The sequence below is a fragment of the Toxotes jaculatrix genome, chromosome 1 (assembly GCF_017976425.1).
Source record: "Toxotes jaculatrix isolate fToxJac2 chromosome 1, fToxJac2.pri, whole genome shotgun sequence".
In the NCBI taxonomy this organism is placed as follows: domain Eukaryota; kingdom Metazoa; phylum Chordata; class Actinopteri; family Toxotidae; genus Toxotes; species Toxotes jaculatrix.
Genome location: NC_054394.1, coordinates 23960769 through 23977088, shown reverse-complemented (window position 1 = coordinate 23977088; position 16320 = coordinate 23960769). Strand labels below are relative to the sequence as shown.

At 41.9% G+C, this 16320-nt stretch overlaps 1 protein-coding gene across 10 annotated transcripts in view; it reads left to right on the top strand.

Moving 5' to 3' along the window:
- The window catches only part of baz2ba (bromodomain adjacent to zinc finger domain, 2Ba), an 80340-nt gene that overhangs the window by 55787 nt on the left and 8233 nt on the right, over window positions 1-16320 (top strand). For 3 of the 10 annotated variants that reach the window (XM_041047266.1, XM_041047467.1, XM_041047184.1), the window contains exons 5-24: window positions 123-284; window positions 945-1141; window positions 1256-1468; window positions 1723-2349; window positions 4218-4974; window positions 5532-5801; window positions 6521-6581; window positions 6755-6863; window positions 7690-7791; window positions 8434-8656; window positions 9208-9300; window positions 10406-10467; window positions 10745-10810; window positions 11490-11555; window positions 11864-11908; window positions 12202-12228; window positions 14135-14200; window positions 14553-14693; window positions 15250-15504; window positions 15998-16221. In XM_041047266.1, coding sequence (XP_040903200.1) covers window positions 123-284; window positions 945-1141; window positions 1256-1468; window positions 1723-2349; window positions 4218-4974; window positions 5532-5801; window positions 6521-6581; window positions 6755-6863; window positions 7690-7791; window positions 8434-8656; window positions 9208-9300; window positions 10406-10467; window positions 10745-10810; window positions 11490-11555; window positions 11864-11908; window positions 12202-12228; window positions 14135-14200; window positions 14553-14693; window positions 15250-15504; window positions 15998-16221 — 3766 coding nt within the window. The remainder of the gene's footprint in view (window positions 1-122; window positions 285-944; window positions 1142-1255; window positions 1469-1722; window positions 2350-4217; window positions 4975-5531; window positions 5802-6520; window positions 6582-6754; window positions 6864-7689; window positions 7792-8433; window positions 8657-9207; window positions 9301-10405; window positions 10468-10744; window positions 10811-11489; window positions 11556-11863; window positions 11909-12201; window positions 12229-14134; window positions 14201-14552; window positions 14694-15249; window positions 15505-15997; window positions 16222-16320) is intronic. The other 7 variants (XM_041047799.1, XM_041047383.1, XM_041047719.1 and 4 more) reach the window with 4 other exon arrangements.

Genomic DNA, 16320 nt, shown 5'->3' with positions numbered 1-16320 from the left:
AAGTGGACTTTTGAATTTTGGGCAGCAATAGGCTAAATGGGAATGAATCTCCAATACTCTCCTCCCTTCTCCCCTCCTCTCCTTTCCTCCCCTCTCCTCTCCTCTCCTCTCCTCCCTAACAGAGTGGTGGCGAGCTGCTGAAGCCCATGGACGGGGAGCTGCTGCCTTTCTCCCCTCTTTCATCGGCTTCCCTCCCTTCTTCACCCCTCACATCCAGCCCAACCATAGCGCCAGTCCTGTTCAGATCAGGATGCCAGGCAAGAATAGCCACACCCCACCTAAAGGTAGAGCACCATCCAGAAGAGACCTTCATTGTTCCTCACAGTTACATTGTGTACACAGAAAACTGGTCATTGTAACAGAATTATGCTGGAGAGAAGCAGGGGAAAAAAGAGCCTCCCCATGTGTTTTAAACTAAATATCAGCTGATCTGTTATATATGTTATGTGTGTTGAAGTACGTGAAGTAATTAATTACTTTTCCAAGAGGTAAACACACTTTGCACTGAAAATAAACAGCCTATATCTCTCCTCTCCCACCATCTCCTTCGGTGTGTCTACTTCTTCCACAACCTAAACCCACTTTGTCCTCTGATAAGATTTCTCCTTTTCAAGACAGATTTAATGACTTTCAGTCCTCACTTAGTGATTCTGTCAACCTCGCTCTCCTCCTCTTTCCTTCACGTTCCCTTTCGTAATCTCTGTTTCTTGCACTCTTTTAATTTCACAGTATCTTTTAATTTATCTTTTATTATGTAAACCGCTCATGTTGGGCTTGTGCCTCACAAAGCTGGCATGTTTGATGAGATACATGTGTAAATCAATATTTTTATTAGTCTTATTCCATTCTGCAGTGAGTTGAAGATATTTCATTATCCCGTGAAGCAAAGTTCTCAGAAAAGATGTAACAGATTAGTAATACAGTATATCTGTTTTGTGTTCTAGGGGTGAATGGAGCAGTCAATGGCAGCGGGGTCTGTCCTCCCACCACACAATCAGGGAGCTTTTCTGGAAGTCCAGCTCCTGTTCAGGCATCAACCAAGCCAGCCAAAAATTCAAACCCTTCTAATAGTCACCGTAGCAGCCCCCAGAACAATCCAGCAGAGTTGGTGGAAAAGCCGATCCAGAAGCCTAAAGAGAAGGTCAGTACTGAGATTTAGTTTACTCCTCAGTTTGAAAAGAGGTGACCTGAAATGCACAAGTTATGCATTTTTGCTCATTCTTGCTCTTATGTTTTTTTCTTTTCCTCAACTCAGAAGCCACGAAAGAAGCCAGCAGACACTTCTGTGGCAAGTAACAGTGAATCAGGCACATCCTCGGACAGCTCAAGTGACGGGTCCCTCAGCAGTGATCTGGAAGACCTAGCAGAGGATGATGAAGACGATGATGATGACGATGAGGATGACGAAGAAGAGGACAAGCAGAGTGAATTATCAGACTCTGAGAAGCGGACAAAGAAGAAAACAAAGGTAAAGGAGAATGGAAGATAAAAGCATTTTTTGTTAAACTGAAATGAAAGCATGCAGAGACAGAGAGCTCTGTTTCTGTGTGAGTGCATAGCAGGAAGCCTGTATGCCCTCAGCCACTCTAGCCACAGTGCACTTCATTTGGTGCCCAGTGCCCTCATTCACTGAAATAGTGTTGAAAATGTTGAATGAATTAAAATAAATTATCATACCACGAGGCCATTCTTTGTTCTAAACGTTCTTTAAATCCTCCCCAGGTTTTGATACCCAGCACTGGAACTGCAAAGACTGACAGACCACTCTGTGGGGAGCCCCAGGACAAGAAAGACACCCAAACCCAGAAGGTTCCTTCAAACCCCCCAACCCTTGTGCCCTTACCCTGCTCTGTCTCCCCTCCTACCTTGTCCCAAACCTCACCTCTGGCTCTGCAGAGCTCCAGGTCCCGGACAGAGGGACCACAGCAACACTTCAGTGTGATTCAGTCCACTGGCCTGGCTGCCAACTCAAAGCCCCTGGCACTCCTCGCTCAGCCCCGTAGGGAGTCTTCACCGTCTTCCTCCCCCATAGCCCTCACCACATCTCCAAAGGCACTCTCCAGCACTGCCTCTCCCAAGCCTCCCAAACTGCTGCCCTCCTCCTCCCCCCAGCACCTGCCCCTTTCCCTCTGCTCCTCCCCTAAGCCTCTCTCTGTCCCCTCTCCACCCCACTCAACTCTCCCACTGTCTACCTCCCCAAAATCTTTTGGTTTGACCTCATCTGTAACAAGCTCCCAGAAGTCATCACTGAAGGCATCTCAGCACGCTCTTCCTGGCTCTGCCAAATCCAACAAAAGGAAACTGCTGGAAGCCTCACTAGCGCAGATCAATGAGTTCAGGCTCAAACAGGTAAGCCTACCGATAACAGCAGCTGAATAATGTCATTTTTTACTACATGTGCAGAAATGACTCACAGAACCCATATTGTGCTTATGCATAGTATGCTGTGAGATGTAGACAAGAGAAATAAAGCTGCACAGTCAGCTTTAGTGAACAAAGTTATTCCCAACAAATTGACAGTAATGAGTTTATCCACTGGAGCTGAGTGTGCAGTTAGATTTCCACTTATATTTCCCCCTTTTAGTCTTTACTAAAACACAATAACCAGCACCTCTTTTAATCTGGTGGCCATTTACCACATTTATTTAGCACAAGATACAAGCAGCTCACAGACAGCTACAGACTTGTTACTGGTGAAGCTGCACACTCCATTAAAAAATGATATCATATTTACAAGTACTGTTTGTCATTCGCAAGAGGCTGGGATTTTGTATCACGTTCCAGAGGGCCTCTTTAATATTATAACATGGCCTTGAGCAAACTCTCACAACTGCAGTTGGACATCAGAGGGAATCTTTGTTTTGTTCAGTTGACTTAGGAGGCAGCACCCGTTTGAGTAAACTTGTAGGGCACAGGGACTGGGCACAGAAAAACAAGTAGACATCTAAGACATTTAGATGTGCTAATAGTTATTAACAAGGAATGTTTTTATTTTTTACATTTAGCTTGACAGTCTTTAGATCCTGTGCAAACCTTGAGAGAGGAAAGAGTTTAGAATAAGTGAATGTTTTGTTATTGTCAACTGAAGCTATTTGCTAAATTTGTACAATATGTTTTTTTGTTTGTTTGTTTTTTTTTTTGCACAAGTTAGCACTTTCTAACATCTTACTTCTGTGGATTTAAGTGTCCTTACACTGTCTCAGCAGGTAGTTTAACTTTGAATCTACTACAGGCCAAAAATATGGAATCACAATTGAATTTACTTTCATATAAATCTCATTAAGCTCAATGATCTGTGTGTTATCACGGTTTCCTATGTGTTTTCTAAGTATACACAGCTTTGGACTGATTTACAGCAGTTAGTTGCTCTTTTGCTGCAAAGATTAGCCTGTTGATAAAATGCTTTTAGTTTCATTACCATTCTGAAACAGACATTGGCTTTGCACACATGCTACTGTATTATTTATGTTTTTGGGCCATTCGGCTGAAATGCTATAACAACTGGCATTTTTCTTTGCTCTTGACTACACAAATTCCGTTTCTTCAGATGAAATATGAATGATAGCGCAATAATCAATAAGCTAAACCTATTGAGAACAGCTTATTCTGTGAAAATCATTTCCCCTTTCTTGTTTTACCAGTGTAGAGAAGTTTACAACAAGCTAAATTCCCCTTGTGGTTTCAGCACTGTTACTGTATTTCATGGTCTGTGAAATTGATTTGTTTCACTTCATATCACATCCAGTTGAAAGTGCAACGTTGAAGTCTAACCTGCCTTTGCTTAAACACAGACTGAACCAAAATTGTCATCAGTGGAAAAAAGGCAAACATACCCAGCCGCATGATGATAATGATGATGGAGCTTTTCAAATGTGCAGACAAGTAATTACAATTTTAGAGAGGTACTCAGTGTTTCTTTTTGTGAACTTGGCCTAGTACAATGCCTTTGGTTATTGCATTTATGTTCTTTTTGTTTCCCAGAAAGGGGCTTAGACACAGTTAACTGTACCAGTGTTCGGCATTGTAGTTTTGTCACCTGCTCAAACAATCAACAGTGATGCGAACTGACAGCTAGAGCAACTCCACTTTGTCCCATTTCTTTTCTAATTTTTTTCCTAACCTTTCTTTGTTCCTCCCATTCTGCCTTTCCCTCTCCCTCCCTCCCCCTGACTCCCTGCCTCTCCTTGTTCTCTCCCTCTCTCCTCCTCTATTCCCAGACTCTCATGTCCCAAGGGCAGACGTTCCCAGCTGAGCTAAAGAAGCAGCAGCAGGGGCCAAACAAGTCTCCCAAAAGGACGTCTCTGTCTTCATCGCCATTGCCACCTGCTCCGCCTCCTCCTCCCCAGAACAATCACTCCAACCTCTTCCTCTCGAGTGCCCTGCTGGGGCTCCCTGAACCCCACCACCCCAATGGAGTCATCCAAAGCACCACTCAGGACGCACCTTTGGCCCTCATCAGCAAACCTCGCAAAGACTCTGCCTCTCAAGGCAAGTCCCCTCAGTGCGACTCCGATGCTGGGTCGATGCCTGTCAATCTGAGCACAGGGGCGAGCAGGACCCAAGCAACCGCCCAGGCTGGGCCTCCGTCACAGCCCCCCACTACCTCACCCCATGCCACAGGCCATGGATCTAGAAAGAACAAGTCCCCCAAGGGTAAGGGACAGACACCAGGGCTGGGACAGGGACAGGGACAGGGACAAGCAGACCCTTTAGCTGCCTGGAAGGGCTTCTCTCAGAACCATTTGGTACAGTCTCTAGTAGATTTGTTTCGTGGAGGAGAGTCCGGGATTGGGATTCCTGGAGTTAGTATCCCTGGAGTTGGAATTCCTGGAGTGGGGATACCTGGGACTTGTAACCCCACAGCCGGTCTCCCCGCTAACAAGGAATCTGACGACTCGGGAGATGATGATGATGATGAGGATGACGACCTTGAGGAGGAGGAGGATGAAGAGGACTCAGATGACAGTCTGTCAGGTTTGTACCGTCTCTGTACCAGAGTAAAAGTAACTCTCAGTTTAACAGTGAGCTGGCAATAAAATACTAACATCAGGGCTGCTGCTAACAGTTATTTTAATTATGATTCTGATTATTTTCTCAAATTAAATTTTGGAAATAAAAAGTCCAAAATTAGGGAAAAAGGTCCCTCACAATTCGCAAGGTGATGTCATAAAATTGCTTCTTTTGTCCAACTAACAACAAAAAATGTTGAGTTTACAGGACAAAGAAAAGAAGCAAATTGTCACAACTGAGAAACCGGAACAAAGCAATGTCTTGTGTTTTTGCCTGAAAAATAACTTAATCAATGAAGGCTGTGTTTCTGTAGAACGACTAATCAATTAATTGACCAGTTGTTTTATCTGGAATTAACATAACGTTCTGTCAGTCATTTAAGAAATCCATTTTGAATCTTAGAAATGCAGTCATACAAGACAGTTGTTTATTTCAATGCCATTTGTTTTGATTAATTGATACCTCATTCATTTTAAACTATCTGCTCTTTACCTACTTTGTGTTCTGGGTTCCTGTTTCAGAGTCTGACAGCAACTCAGACAGTGACGTCTCTGGGAAGAAAGTGAAGGAGTTAAAGCTGCTGCCGTCTGGATCATCTAAAAAGGAGATGACTCCCCGCAGGCTAACCAAAGGCCCAGAACTACTGAACACCTCAACCAATCACACCGCCACCAGCTGCTCCCCTCTCAACCTACAGGTCATCAAGACTCCCACCATTGTCACCAGCTCCAGTGCCTTGGCCTATCACAGCTCTCCAGGCTCATCCTCCTACAGCCTTGCCTCTCCATTAGGTAACGTGTTCAAAATTCAGTATGCAAAAAGTGTAAAAGGGTGAGCTGAAAGATGGTTGTAGGATCTCATGCTGGAAAAAGCAAAAGTTATGGTAAACTTAAGAGGTATAGTATTCAGCCTAGATGTAGTATATTCCCAAAATCCTCAGGTAATAGTGAAGAGGGGTTGTTAGGAAGGAAGGAGGCAGTGTGTTCTCGTGGCATAACCGGAGCTCTGAGGTCCTGTAGGGACATGCCCAAGAGCCCTGACAACTTGTTTGGCACAGCAACAAGGTTCATTTCCGCCTTCTTACTATGCAGAGAGATTACTCAGATCAGAGAAAATATGACACAGGACAAGCAGACACTCCAGTCTTTATCCGACTGTAGGTAATATTGTCTTCTCTTGTGCTCTAGAATGGACACTGTTCATCGGGTATTACCATTTGATGTAAATTCACCCCAGTGTTCGAACATATCAACGTTGGCATTTTAGTTTTAATGATTTCAATATGGCAGCGCAGGGAATTGTGTGTACACTGTATTTAACTTTTGTGGTCACCTGATGCCGGTAAATGCAGTTTTGAAAGGCCAGTGCACATATACCTGCAAGTCCTCGGTTAGCTGCCAGGTATGATTACTGTTAAGTTCAGGGGCTTTGACTGCTGTTATTGTATGTGTGAGGTTTCTAGTCATAGGCTGTGCTGTCAAATTGATGGTTGAACTCTGTCTCTCCACAGGCTTAGGGAAGAGGAAGAGGGTGATGGATGAGAAGGAGTTGATGATACCTCTGGAGCTGGGGTATGTACAAGAGGCTGTGAGAAAGAAAGCTCTTATAAAGCGATTGACTTAAGCCTGTGCAAAAATTTTTGTCCCTTTCATGATCACATCCACACATGGTCAGAAATGTATGATACACGCTGTTTTTCCTGAACAGCTGTGCTATTTTTTTTCTTTCATTCCTAAAAACCCAGGTGGCGGAGAGAAACAAGAATCAAATCAGTGGCTGGACGGCCGCAGGGCGAAGTGGCCTACTACGCCCCGTGCGGCAAGAAACTGAGGCAGTACCCAGATGTGATGAAGGTACCTCAGCTTCACAGCGCTGCAGTTTAACCGACATCCATGATACACAAGCAAATGTTTTGAGGCATACAGATGAACAGCTGAGTTTGTGACAGAGATATCAGTGGGAATCATTGTGGGTGGTGTGGTTTATGATTTATTATGGAAGCGTATTTTCAGTAATGATTGCAACACTGCTCCTCCACATTGCTCAAACAAATGCTTGGGTATCAGGATTTGTTGTATATTGCCTATGCTATTGCTCCAGCTGCACTCCACCCCACCCCCACCCTGCTTTCTATGACCCTAATAGTGAGAGATGATATTCTTAGATTCACTTCTTGTGCCACTTTTTTTCAACCCCCCACCCCCCACCCCCACCCACCCAAAAATGATTAATGTTTAGTGTTGGGATGCACAGCTTTGGCCCCATTTGTACATAATATTATAGTGCATAATCTTCTTTGTTTGATTCATCAAAAGCTCAACCACACTGATTGTCAAAATGTGTCTTTGAATGTAGTAGTGTGAACAAAAAAAAAAAATAGACTCAGTAACATTCACTCACTGCTAGTCGGTCAGTAGGCAGTAAAAAGCCTAGCAATGCCACAGATAAATAAGAAAGGGCCTGAATTGTGCACCCCAAGGTCAGAGCCGTTTTTCTCTCCTGAGAGCTCTTGCTCTTTTTTTGTCCCCCGGCTTTTATAATGATTAGTAGCACTGCACAGATGCACACTGTAACCTTAGACTCCCTCCAATCTAGTGCCTCCCAGTTGCTTTTCAATGTCGCTAATTTCGCAATTTTTTTCTGCCTAAACCAACGCCATTATTATTTTCTCTTCTGTAGTATCTATCCAGAAATGGAATAAGTGGCATCACGCGTGATAATTTTAGCTTCAGTGCAAAGATAAGGGTTGGTGACTTCTATGAAGCCAGAGAAGGACCCCAGGTGACTGCCTTTCATCTCTCTCTCTCTCTCTCCCTGATCCCTGTTCATCTTTTCATCTAGCGGCAGGCAAAGCTTCATGCAGCAGTCACTATCAGGGCATGGATAGGAATCAACCAAAACCCTCAGTAGTACTAGTTCATAGATCTCTCACTGTGCATGGAGAAATGTAATAATCAGCTGACATTACTTCCACAGGTGACCAGTGATATATGCCATGTTATGTGTCTGTGATACAAAGAGATAAACTAGAAAGTGTATGTGTGTGTCTCATTGGAAACAAAATAGAGAAAATCCTTACAAATAGATGTAGGCATTGCTGAGGGGCCAGAGAAATAGATTACATAAAATCTAAAATTGAGGATCAAAGATAGATTAGCAAATGAGTAATTCTGATTTTAATTAAATTTCTGATCTTAATTGTTTAGCCAGATTTTTGCTGTGTATTATTGAAAATATAATGATGCATCATTTAAAAAATGAAGAATATCTTACTGTTGAATATGCTCATAGTCCAGTTAGCTAATGATTAAATTGTTCCGTAGTCACATGAAATGATGTATGTGAACAAGTCACTCACTGTTCAATCCCTGCATTCCCCTCCCAATCTCTCCATCTCTACTTTTTTCTCTTTCTGCTCTCTAGGGATTACAGTGGAGCCTATTGAAGGAAGAAGAGGTCATTCCTCGTATTTTGGCAATGGAAGGTCGTAGGGGCCGTCCCCCTAATTCAGAGCGTCAGTTAGCAGGTGAAGGTGCCAAAGGTAACCGACGGAGGAAGGGGCGACCCCCTAATGTCGGAGATCCACTGGCGCCCGAGGGCCCCAGTCCCAGCGAGGTCAAACTTCTGCGCAAACTAGAGGCTCAAGGTTAGCAGAGGAAATGAGCCTTGAAATATGTTTGTCATAAGTGTGCCATTAGTCAAGCAGCCATTATTCAGGTTGCAGGGGCCAAGGTAGGGTTTACATTTTTAAATATTATTATAGTATATGGACAAGTCAGTTTTTTCTGTCATGCTTGTTTGGTAAATCTGTTTTCATGTGTAGTAATATAGATTTTTTTTTTGATAAATCAGCTTTGTTAACATGTCCTTTTTATGTTACTTGGCCTTTGTGCGGCTTTTATAATATCCTAACTACTGGTGTTATTACAAAGTAAAATAATTTTTATATGTCCCCAGAACCCTGGGATAGTTACTTCTGATCTCATAAAAATATTTCAACAATAGATATTTCAGTATTTTAAAATGCCCATGGACAAATTGCTTATGCTACTTAAGGGAAAAATAGTATTTTTCCTACTTTTTATTTTATGAAAGGTAAGACATGATTTAGACAAAGGTTTTAGCTAAGGCTACAGCAGCATGTATTTAGTCTCCTGAAATTTCTCACTGACAATACCTTCTTCCTGCCCTGTGCAGAAATAGCCCGACAGGCTGCCCAGATGAAACTGATGAGAAAACTGGAAAAGCAGGCACTGGCACGTGCAGCCAAAGAAGCTCGGAAGCAGCAAGGTAAACTCTGTTTTTTTGTGTTGTTAACAAGAACACAGGGTTGTATGGATAGTGGCGGAGGTTATCCCGTTGGTCAGTTGTTCACTTCAAACCACTTTGATCTAAATGGGTGTAGCATCAAGACAACAGGGCTTTTGTTTGTATGTACATACTTATTTTCATCGCTTTAAACCACAAGCTTTAATCTTCTTTCTGCTCTAATCTTTATTGCTGCCATGCTGCTGGTTTCAAACATTATGCTTATACATTGTATAAATTCCTACACACGACTCGAAGCTGAAAAAATTACATCAAAATCTGACTGTTTGCTTAGTGATGACTTAAACTCAGAACTAGAAGCAGACATGTTATACATTCTGAAATGTATAATGCTCCAATGCATTTAAACCAAAGTGGACAATTTCGATCTGTGCTTTCAACATAACTTTCAGCATATTTTTAATTAAACTTTTACAGCTGCTAAAATATGGAAATGAGCTCAGATCCACTGCATAAATTTGGTGACACTGGTGACCTAAGAGCTATCTGCCTATATCTAAGCTGTCCTGTCTTTCTAAAATCCTAGAATCACTGATCAACTCACAATCCTATGCCTCCATGGAGTTTAATAATATCCTCCAGTCATAAGAATCGAGGTTAAGACCTGGTCATAGTGCAGTGATGATGACTGATAAAAATAAGCACTGTGCTGCACTTTGCTGTGTGTTGATCTGTCTAAAACCTTTAATACCGATGATGATAATATTAGATAAGTTACTTTCTTTGTGTTTTGATTATGACTTAATGCTTATTATAAAACTCATCTTTCTGGTTTGTACTATTTGAAGTTCAAGTCACTCATTCTTAATAGATCCTAATGGACTCTAAAATTTTACATGCTGTTATTTTTGAAAATGTTTGTGCGTGTTACGATTGTTTTGTATGACTGAGTCATCTTAGTTGTGATCTAGCCCTCTGAATTTCTCTGCCTCTCGTGTAAAATACGTGCTGATCTCAGTGAGATCTCCTGAATAAATAAAGCTTAACAACTGCAATTCTCTCAGATATGAATGCAGTTGTAACCCAGCTTTGTAGGTCTAATGTAACACTGACTTGACTCTTGTAGCGATCATGGCAGCAGAGGAGAGACGGAAGCAGAAAGAGCAGATCAAGATTCTCAAGCAGCAGGTGGGTCTCCTTTATGTGTGTGCTGACAAATCTTTTTCCTCCCTTTCTCCTTATCTAAGTGTCCTGACTCACGTAGTCCCTGTCTGCACTGCAGGAAATGCTGAATTGTTATTTTCTGATGCTTTAAAGCTTGCTTTTCAATTACCATCATTACTTCTAGTACTAAACTTATTGTTGTGTTTTTTTCTGCCCACTCCAAGTGGAATAGAGTGGTTAGAAAGTGATTTTATCTGAGGATGTTTTCCAGTGTCAGATTATGTTTTTTTTTTTTTTACAGGAAAAGATCAAGCGCATTCAGCAGATTCGGATGGAGAAGGAACTCAGGGCGCAGCAAATTTTGGAGGTACAGAATCTGATCCAACAGCACTTCTGATTAAGCAGAACATTCCTGGATAGCGACAACCCCTCAGTCTATAGTGTTTTAATCTTCCTAAAGCTCATTACTGAACAGCAGCATGCATTGGAGAGAGTTGCGTCTTCTTAGGCATAATTCCACATGGAACTAATGCTAAATTGGTCTTGGTTGACGGCTGTTGAATATTAAAATGGCTGTTGCTGCCTCTTCAGACCTTATTTAAATTGGACAGAAAAGTCTTTTTTTCATCAGACAACAGTAACAGTTTAGCATAAGTGGGTCGGGGGAAAAAAAAGGTGCTGTTTTCCACACGCACAAACACCGATGAAGGTGCATACACATCCACACACACACACACTCACACACACACATAAGCAGGTGCACACAATTATACTGTAGGAGCTTCAAAGTGTTTTAGCAGGACTAAATCAATTTTGAGTTGACACGGTTGGCAAGCCACTCTTAACGGGAGGCTTCAACATTTTCACAATTACGTGTTAAAGAGATACATTATTCATTCGCTGTGTTTTACAAATTTGACTGGCATTCAAGAGCATGAAATCTGCGCTCAAACCAGAAAACTGCAAACAATCAGTTAAAGTCCTCACCCAACACTGATTGATATATGTCAGTCTCTGTGATTCTTGACCTTAATCTTTATTCACAGGCCAAACGGAAAAAGAAGGAAGAAGCTGCCAATGCCAAAATATTGGAGGCTGAAAAGCGGATAAAGGTATGTTTATATTTTTAATGATGCTCTTGAAACAGATGTAAAATTACAGTTAGTATAACGTTCATATAATGTTCATATGTACCACATGTGGCATGGAATTTTTTGTTCTCAAAAATCACATGAATTACTGTATGTGCCATACAGTAACAGTAATGTGAGTCTTTTTCCGCTTAAGAAGTAGCTGACAATAAAATTAGAGCAGTCCTTTGAAATGGGCTGAAATTCCATCAGTCTGAAGTGATTTTCATGATATTGGCACTATGGAAGCATATTGATTTTTCCCTCATCTTCTCTTTCTTGCTTTCAAGGAGAAAGAGTTGAGGAGACAGCAGGCGGAGATTCTCAAACACCAGGTAGGCATTCACTACAACTTGCTCAGCCCCTTGAACGTAATAGTTACTGCTGAATAAAACCATTTACCTCAGCTGTCAATAAGAATTTGCAGGCGTGTGTGTGTGTGTGTGTGTGAATATGTAGTGCATCTACGTACTTTTAAATACAGGCATGTGTGAGGATATTCAAATGTGGTTTGTGACAAAACATCAATTTAATGAAAGTCTTAAATATTTCTCTTTATTAAACCCCATGCTTATTGGTACTGGATATTACTTCTGTTCCTTAATATTTTGCCAACTCTCTCTGCCAGGAGTTGGAGAGGCATAGACTAGATATGGTATGGGTATGTTTATTTTTGTACATCTAACACCTGCATCGTGTAACTGGTTGTGTTATGGTTGTCATAGCAATGCATTAAGTGTAGCACTGGCTGCTGTCATACTACATTCTTCTGCATGGCTTTCCAGCAAAACCAACAAAAGAGAAAAAGAGTCAGTATGCTGTCTCCATCTGCTCGTCCTGAGGGACAACTGACCCTGTCACGGTGGCCAGGCAGCTTCTGTCCCCCTTCCCCATCCTACCCCTTCTACTCAGAATGCATTGCAAAGACTGCTAGCCAATCCACACTCACTGTCTGAAAGTGCACTCGAGGAGTTTCCATCCATCACATACATTGTCTAACTGTTGTACTGGAGTAGCCTGTGTTACCCATGAGTGCTTGACGATTTCGGCCCAGACATTGAGCTTGTGTCTGTTCGTCCGTGCATCTGTTCTGCAGTCCACAGAGTGCTGGACTTTAACCTGCCCCATCCCAGCCTCTCTGTCATTCACTGTTCCTGTACTCTGCACAAAGAATGAAAACAGCTACTGAGAATCTTTTTGTCTTTATGGTGGAGACACTACCAGGCAGATACCTCTCCTCCCCAAGTTTGGTAAAGGTACAGCACGACATTTGCTTGAAAATAGACCTGATAGACCGCTGAACATCATTATAATCAGTTCCACCATGTGGACAAAAAGGATTCCATGTAGCATTTTATTTTGGCCTGGCTGTCTTGCTTGTAGCCCTTCTCACTCATACACAGTCGCAGCTGAATCTAAAGGTCTGCCTATCTGTTTCACAGTGTACTCTGAGCCCCTTGTACCTTCACTCGGAGCCCAGTGAAGGGGGGCAAACTCAGATACATGAAATAATCCTGGTATTTAAGGATGGCATGTACAGTTGTATTGCATTTGATGTATTGTAGTTTGTTATCATAATAACCCTTAACATATTTGGTGTTTTGATGAATTGGAAAGCTAGAAAAAGCTGAATGCCACAGGCTTCATGTCCTTTTTGAATTTGTCCTTTTTGAAGTTTTCCATTTGTAGATAAATCAAACCAATAAGAACATAGAAATATTGTAGCAGAGTGCTTGGCACCCAGCCTGTTTTGTTTATCACAATGACAAAACAGTCCTCACAAACAGCCCATTTTAGTCACTATGTGTAGGAAATGTCCTTGGCAAGCCCTAATAGTGGCAATTGTGTCTTTCTGGTGGATCACAGAGGGAATGACAGCCTGATACGGGGGAGCAGGAAACCTAAAGAGATCAAATGAAATGATAGTCAGTCACCGGTGATTCCTGTGCCCTTTTGCAGTAGACTGTGTATCATGCACCAAAGAACAACATAGATGTCTCATCCTCAGCAGTTACATACTGTGCTAATACTTAAGCTGCCAAAACCACTGAAGTGGAACTGCTCTGTTTGTAGCCACTCTTTACCATCCGTTCCTTTTTGTCCTCTCCTCTCCAAATATTATTAGAATGATGTGTCAAATAAACATTAGCATTGACTCATGTAATTGAATTTATTATTTTGATCGTAACGCCAATGTGGCATGTCAAAAGATTTCTGGCAACCAGCGTTTTGTTGCTTTTGTTGTGTCAGCTTTAGTTTAGAGGCGCCGTCACCGATTCCAGCTGCTTCTCTTTTTGAGCCTGTCATCACATCTACTTTGTATCGCATCTATGTGTTGCTTTTTGGTTGTCATTGTACTATTGTACTCTTCACTTATGCTTCCACCATACATGTGAAAGTGTATACATGTGAAGCATCGTTTTGTGTTTGTTCAAGTATGGTGCCTCTATTGAATTTAGTGCATCACAATTTTACATTAATACATACTAAATTTAGTCGACCTTGAGTACTGTATGTACAATGTGTGCTTGTTAATGTGCCTGTGTTTTTTGCCACTCTAGGAGAGGGAGAGGAGGAGGCAACATGTAATGCTGATGAAGGCCGTCGAGGCTCGGAAGAAAGCAGAGGTAGTACATATGCGCACAAACAAATGCAGAAATACACGTGCAGTCCACTCCATAAAAAGAGCCTCAGTCATTATTCCCTGGATGGATTTCTGCTTTCTCTCCTTTTTGTGCATTCTTTCCCTCCATTCATTTTTTTTCTACACATTTACCAAGTCAAAAGATTCTGGCCCTCAAGCACTTTTCCTTTGAATGCACAGCAGCATTAGGCTGAATTCTAATACTGCTCAGCAAAGTCAAGTAAACCTTGTCTGTTTTCACACACACACATACACTCACACATGCGTACACACAAATGCACACACACACACACACTTTACTTCCCTAATGCTCCCTTGAATTTTGGACTCTCTAGGAGCGTGAGCGCTTGCGGCAGGAGAAAAGGGATGAGAAGCGCCTGAACAAAGAGCGTAAACTGGAGCAACGGAGGCTGGAGCTGGAGATAGCGAGGGAACTGAAGAAGCCAAATGAAGACATGTGTCTGTCTGATCACAAGGTAGCTTAGACAGTAGCTCATCCAGTTCGTGCTGTGAGTGTAAAGTTGATCACAAAAAAAAAAGCAATGTAAGTTTTAGGCCATATACACTGTAATGTAAAGTAAATTGTCAGCTTTGCTCATTTGAGTGCTGCTATATATGTGGATTTAGGGCAGCAAGGCAGTACAGTCACAAAATTCCTGTTCTTTTTCTTCTTCTAATTATTATTATTATTATTATTGTTATTATTATTAGATTTTCTTGAGGGTCAGTACTTACAATGAGACCACATGGAAGGAAGCCTTTTTATGTGTGGAAGTGTGTGCCCCCAAGTGGTTAAGGAAGAGTATTACATAATGTGGTTAAGTAGTCATGACTATGAATTGGAAAGCACCATCTTAATAACAGTCAACGGCTGTGTGATGTAATGACAGCTTTCCTCCCATTTACTGTAGCTGTTTAAATCATAATTTTCTGTTGTCCAAATTGGATTTAATTTATTCCTCTGGCAGTAACACACACAACAACAGAAAAAAACAGCTAACAATTCTACTTTACCCACTTTCCATTGTCCAGCCTCTGCCTGAGTTCTCCCGGATTCCTGGACTCATCCTGCCGGGACGTGCCGTGTCAGACTGCCTGATGCTGATGCAGTTCCTGCGAGGTTTTGGAAAGGTTTTGGGGCTTGATTTAAATGCGGATGTGCCCACCCTGGGTATGCTACAGGAGGGCTTGCTCAATGTAGGCGACAACATGGGCCACGTCCAAGACCTTCTGGTCAAACTGCTCTCTCTGGCAGTCTGTGACCCCGGTTTGCCACCTGGACAAAAGGTGAGCCAGTTCAAAGTTGATTAAGTCATGCATTGTACTCATTTTCAACCAGTGGAACCAGCTTGAGAATTAGAATTACACCTTGCCTAGATTTACAATACTAATCCACACATGTCGAATGTAGACCTAGCACCTACTAAAGCACCCACAATCTTAAAATATCTCCAAAATGTAAATGCGCCAGGGACTGTTCTTCAGAATGAGTACTTTTACATTTAATACTTTCTGTACTTTTACTTAAGCAAATATTGAATTCAGTACTTTTGGACTTTATATCAGATGGCTTTATTGCCATTGTGATGGTGTTGTTTTTTTGTTTAAATGTTTGTATTTAGAAGCACTTTTTTTCTCTGCTGTAGTGTAATGCATATATACACTATATAACATTTTTAAAAATGCTAAAATAACAAATGACAAGCCTAGAAGTCAACTTAAATGTATTGAGAAATGTTCACCAACCTTACATCTTCCTCATCCTCTCCTCCTCTTTCAGACAAAAACCATGCTTGGGGACCACCTGACCAATGTTGGCATCAACAGGGATAATGTATCTGAGGTGCTGCAGATGTACATGGGAGCCCATTGTGCCAATACAGAACTGGCTCCTCTGGCCCTCAGTCTGAAGACCAAAGCCTTCCAGGCCCACACCCCTGCCCAGAAGGCCTCAATTCTGGGCTTCCTGGCTAATGAGCTAGCCTGCAGCAAAGCTGTTATCAGGTAGGTGAAGCAGGTGATACCGAAAAATGGGACTTTCCAACTGATCATTGTCCTTGTGTTCTGTGTCAGTGATGTATTGTTGGTGTTTTATAAAATGAT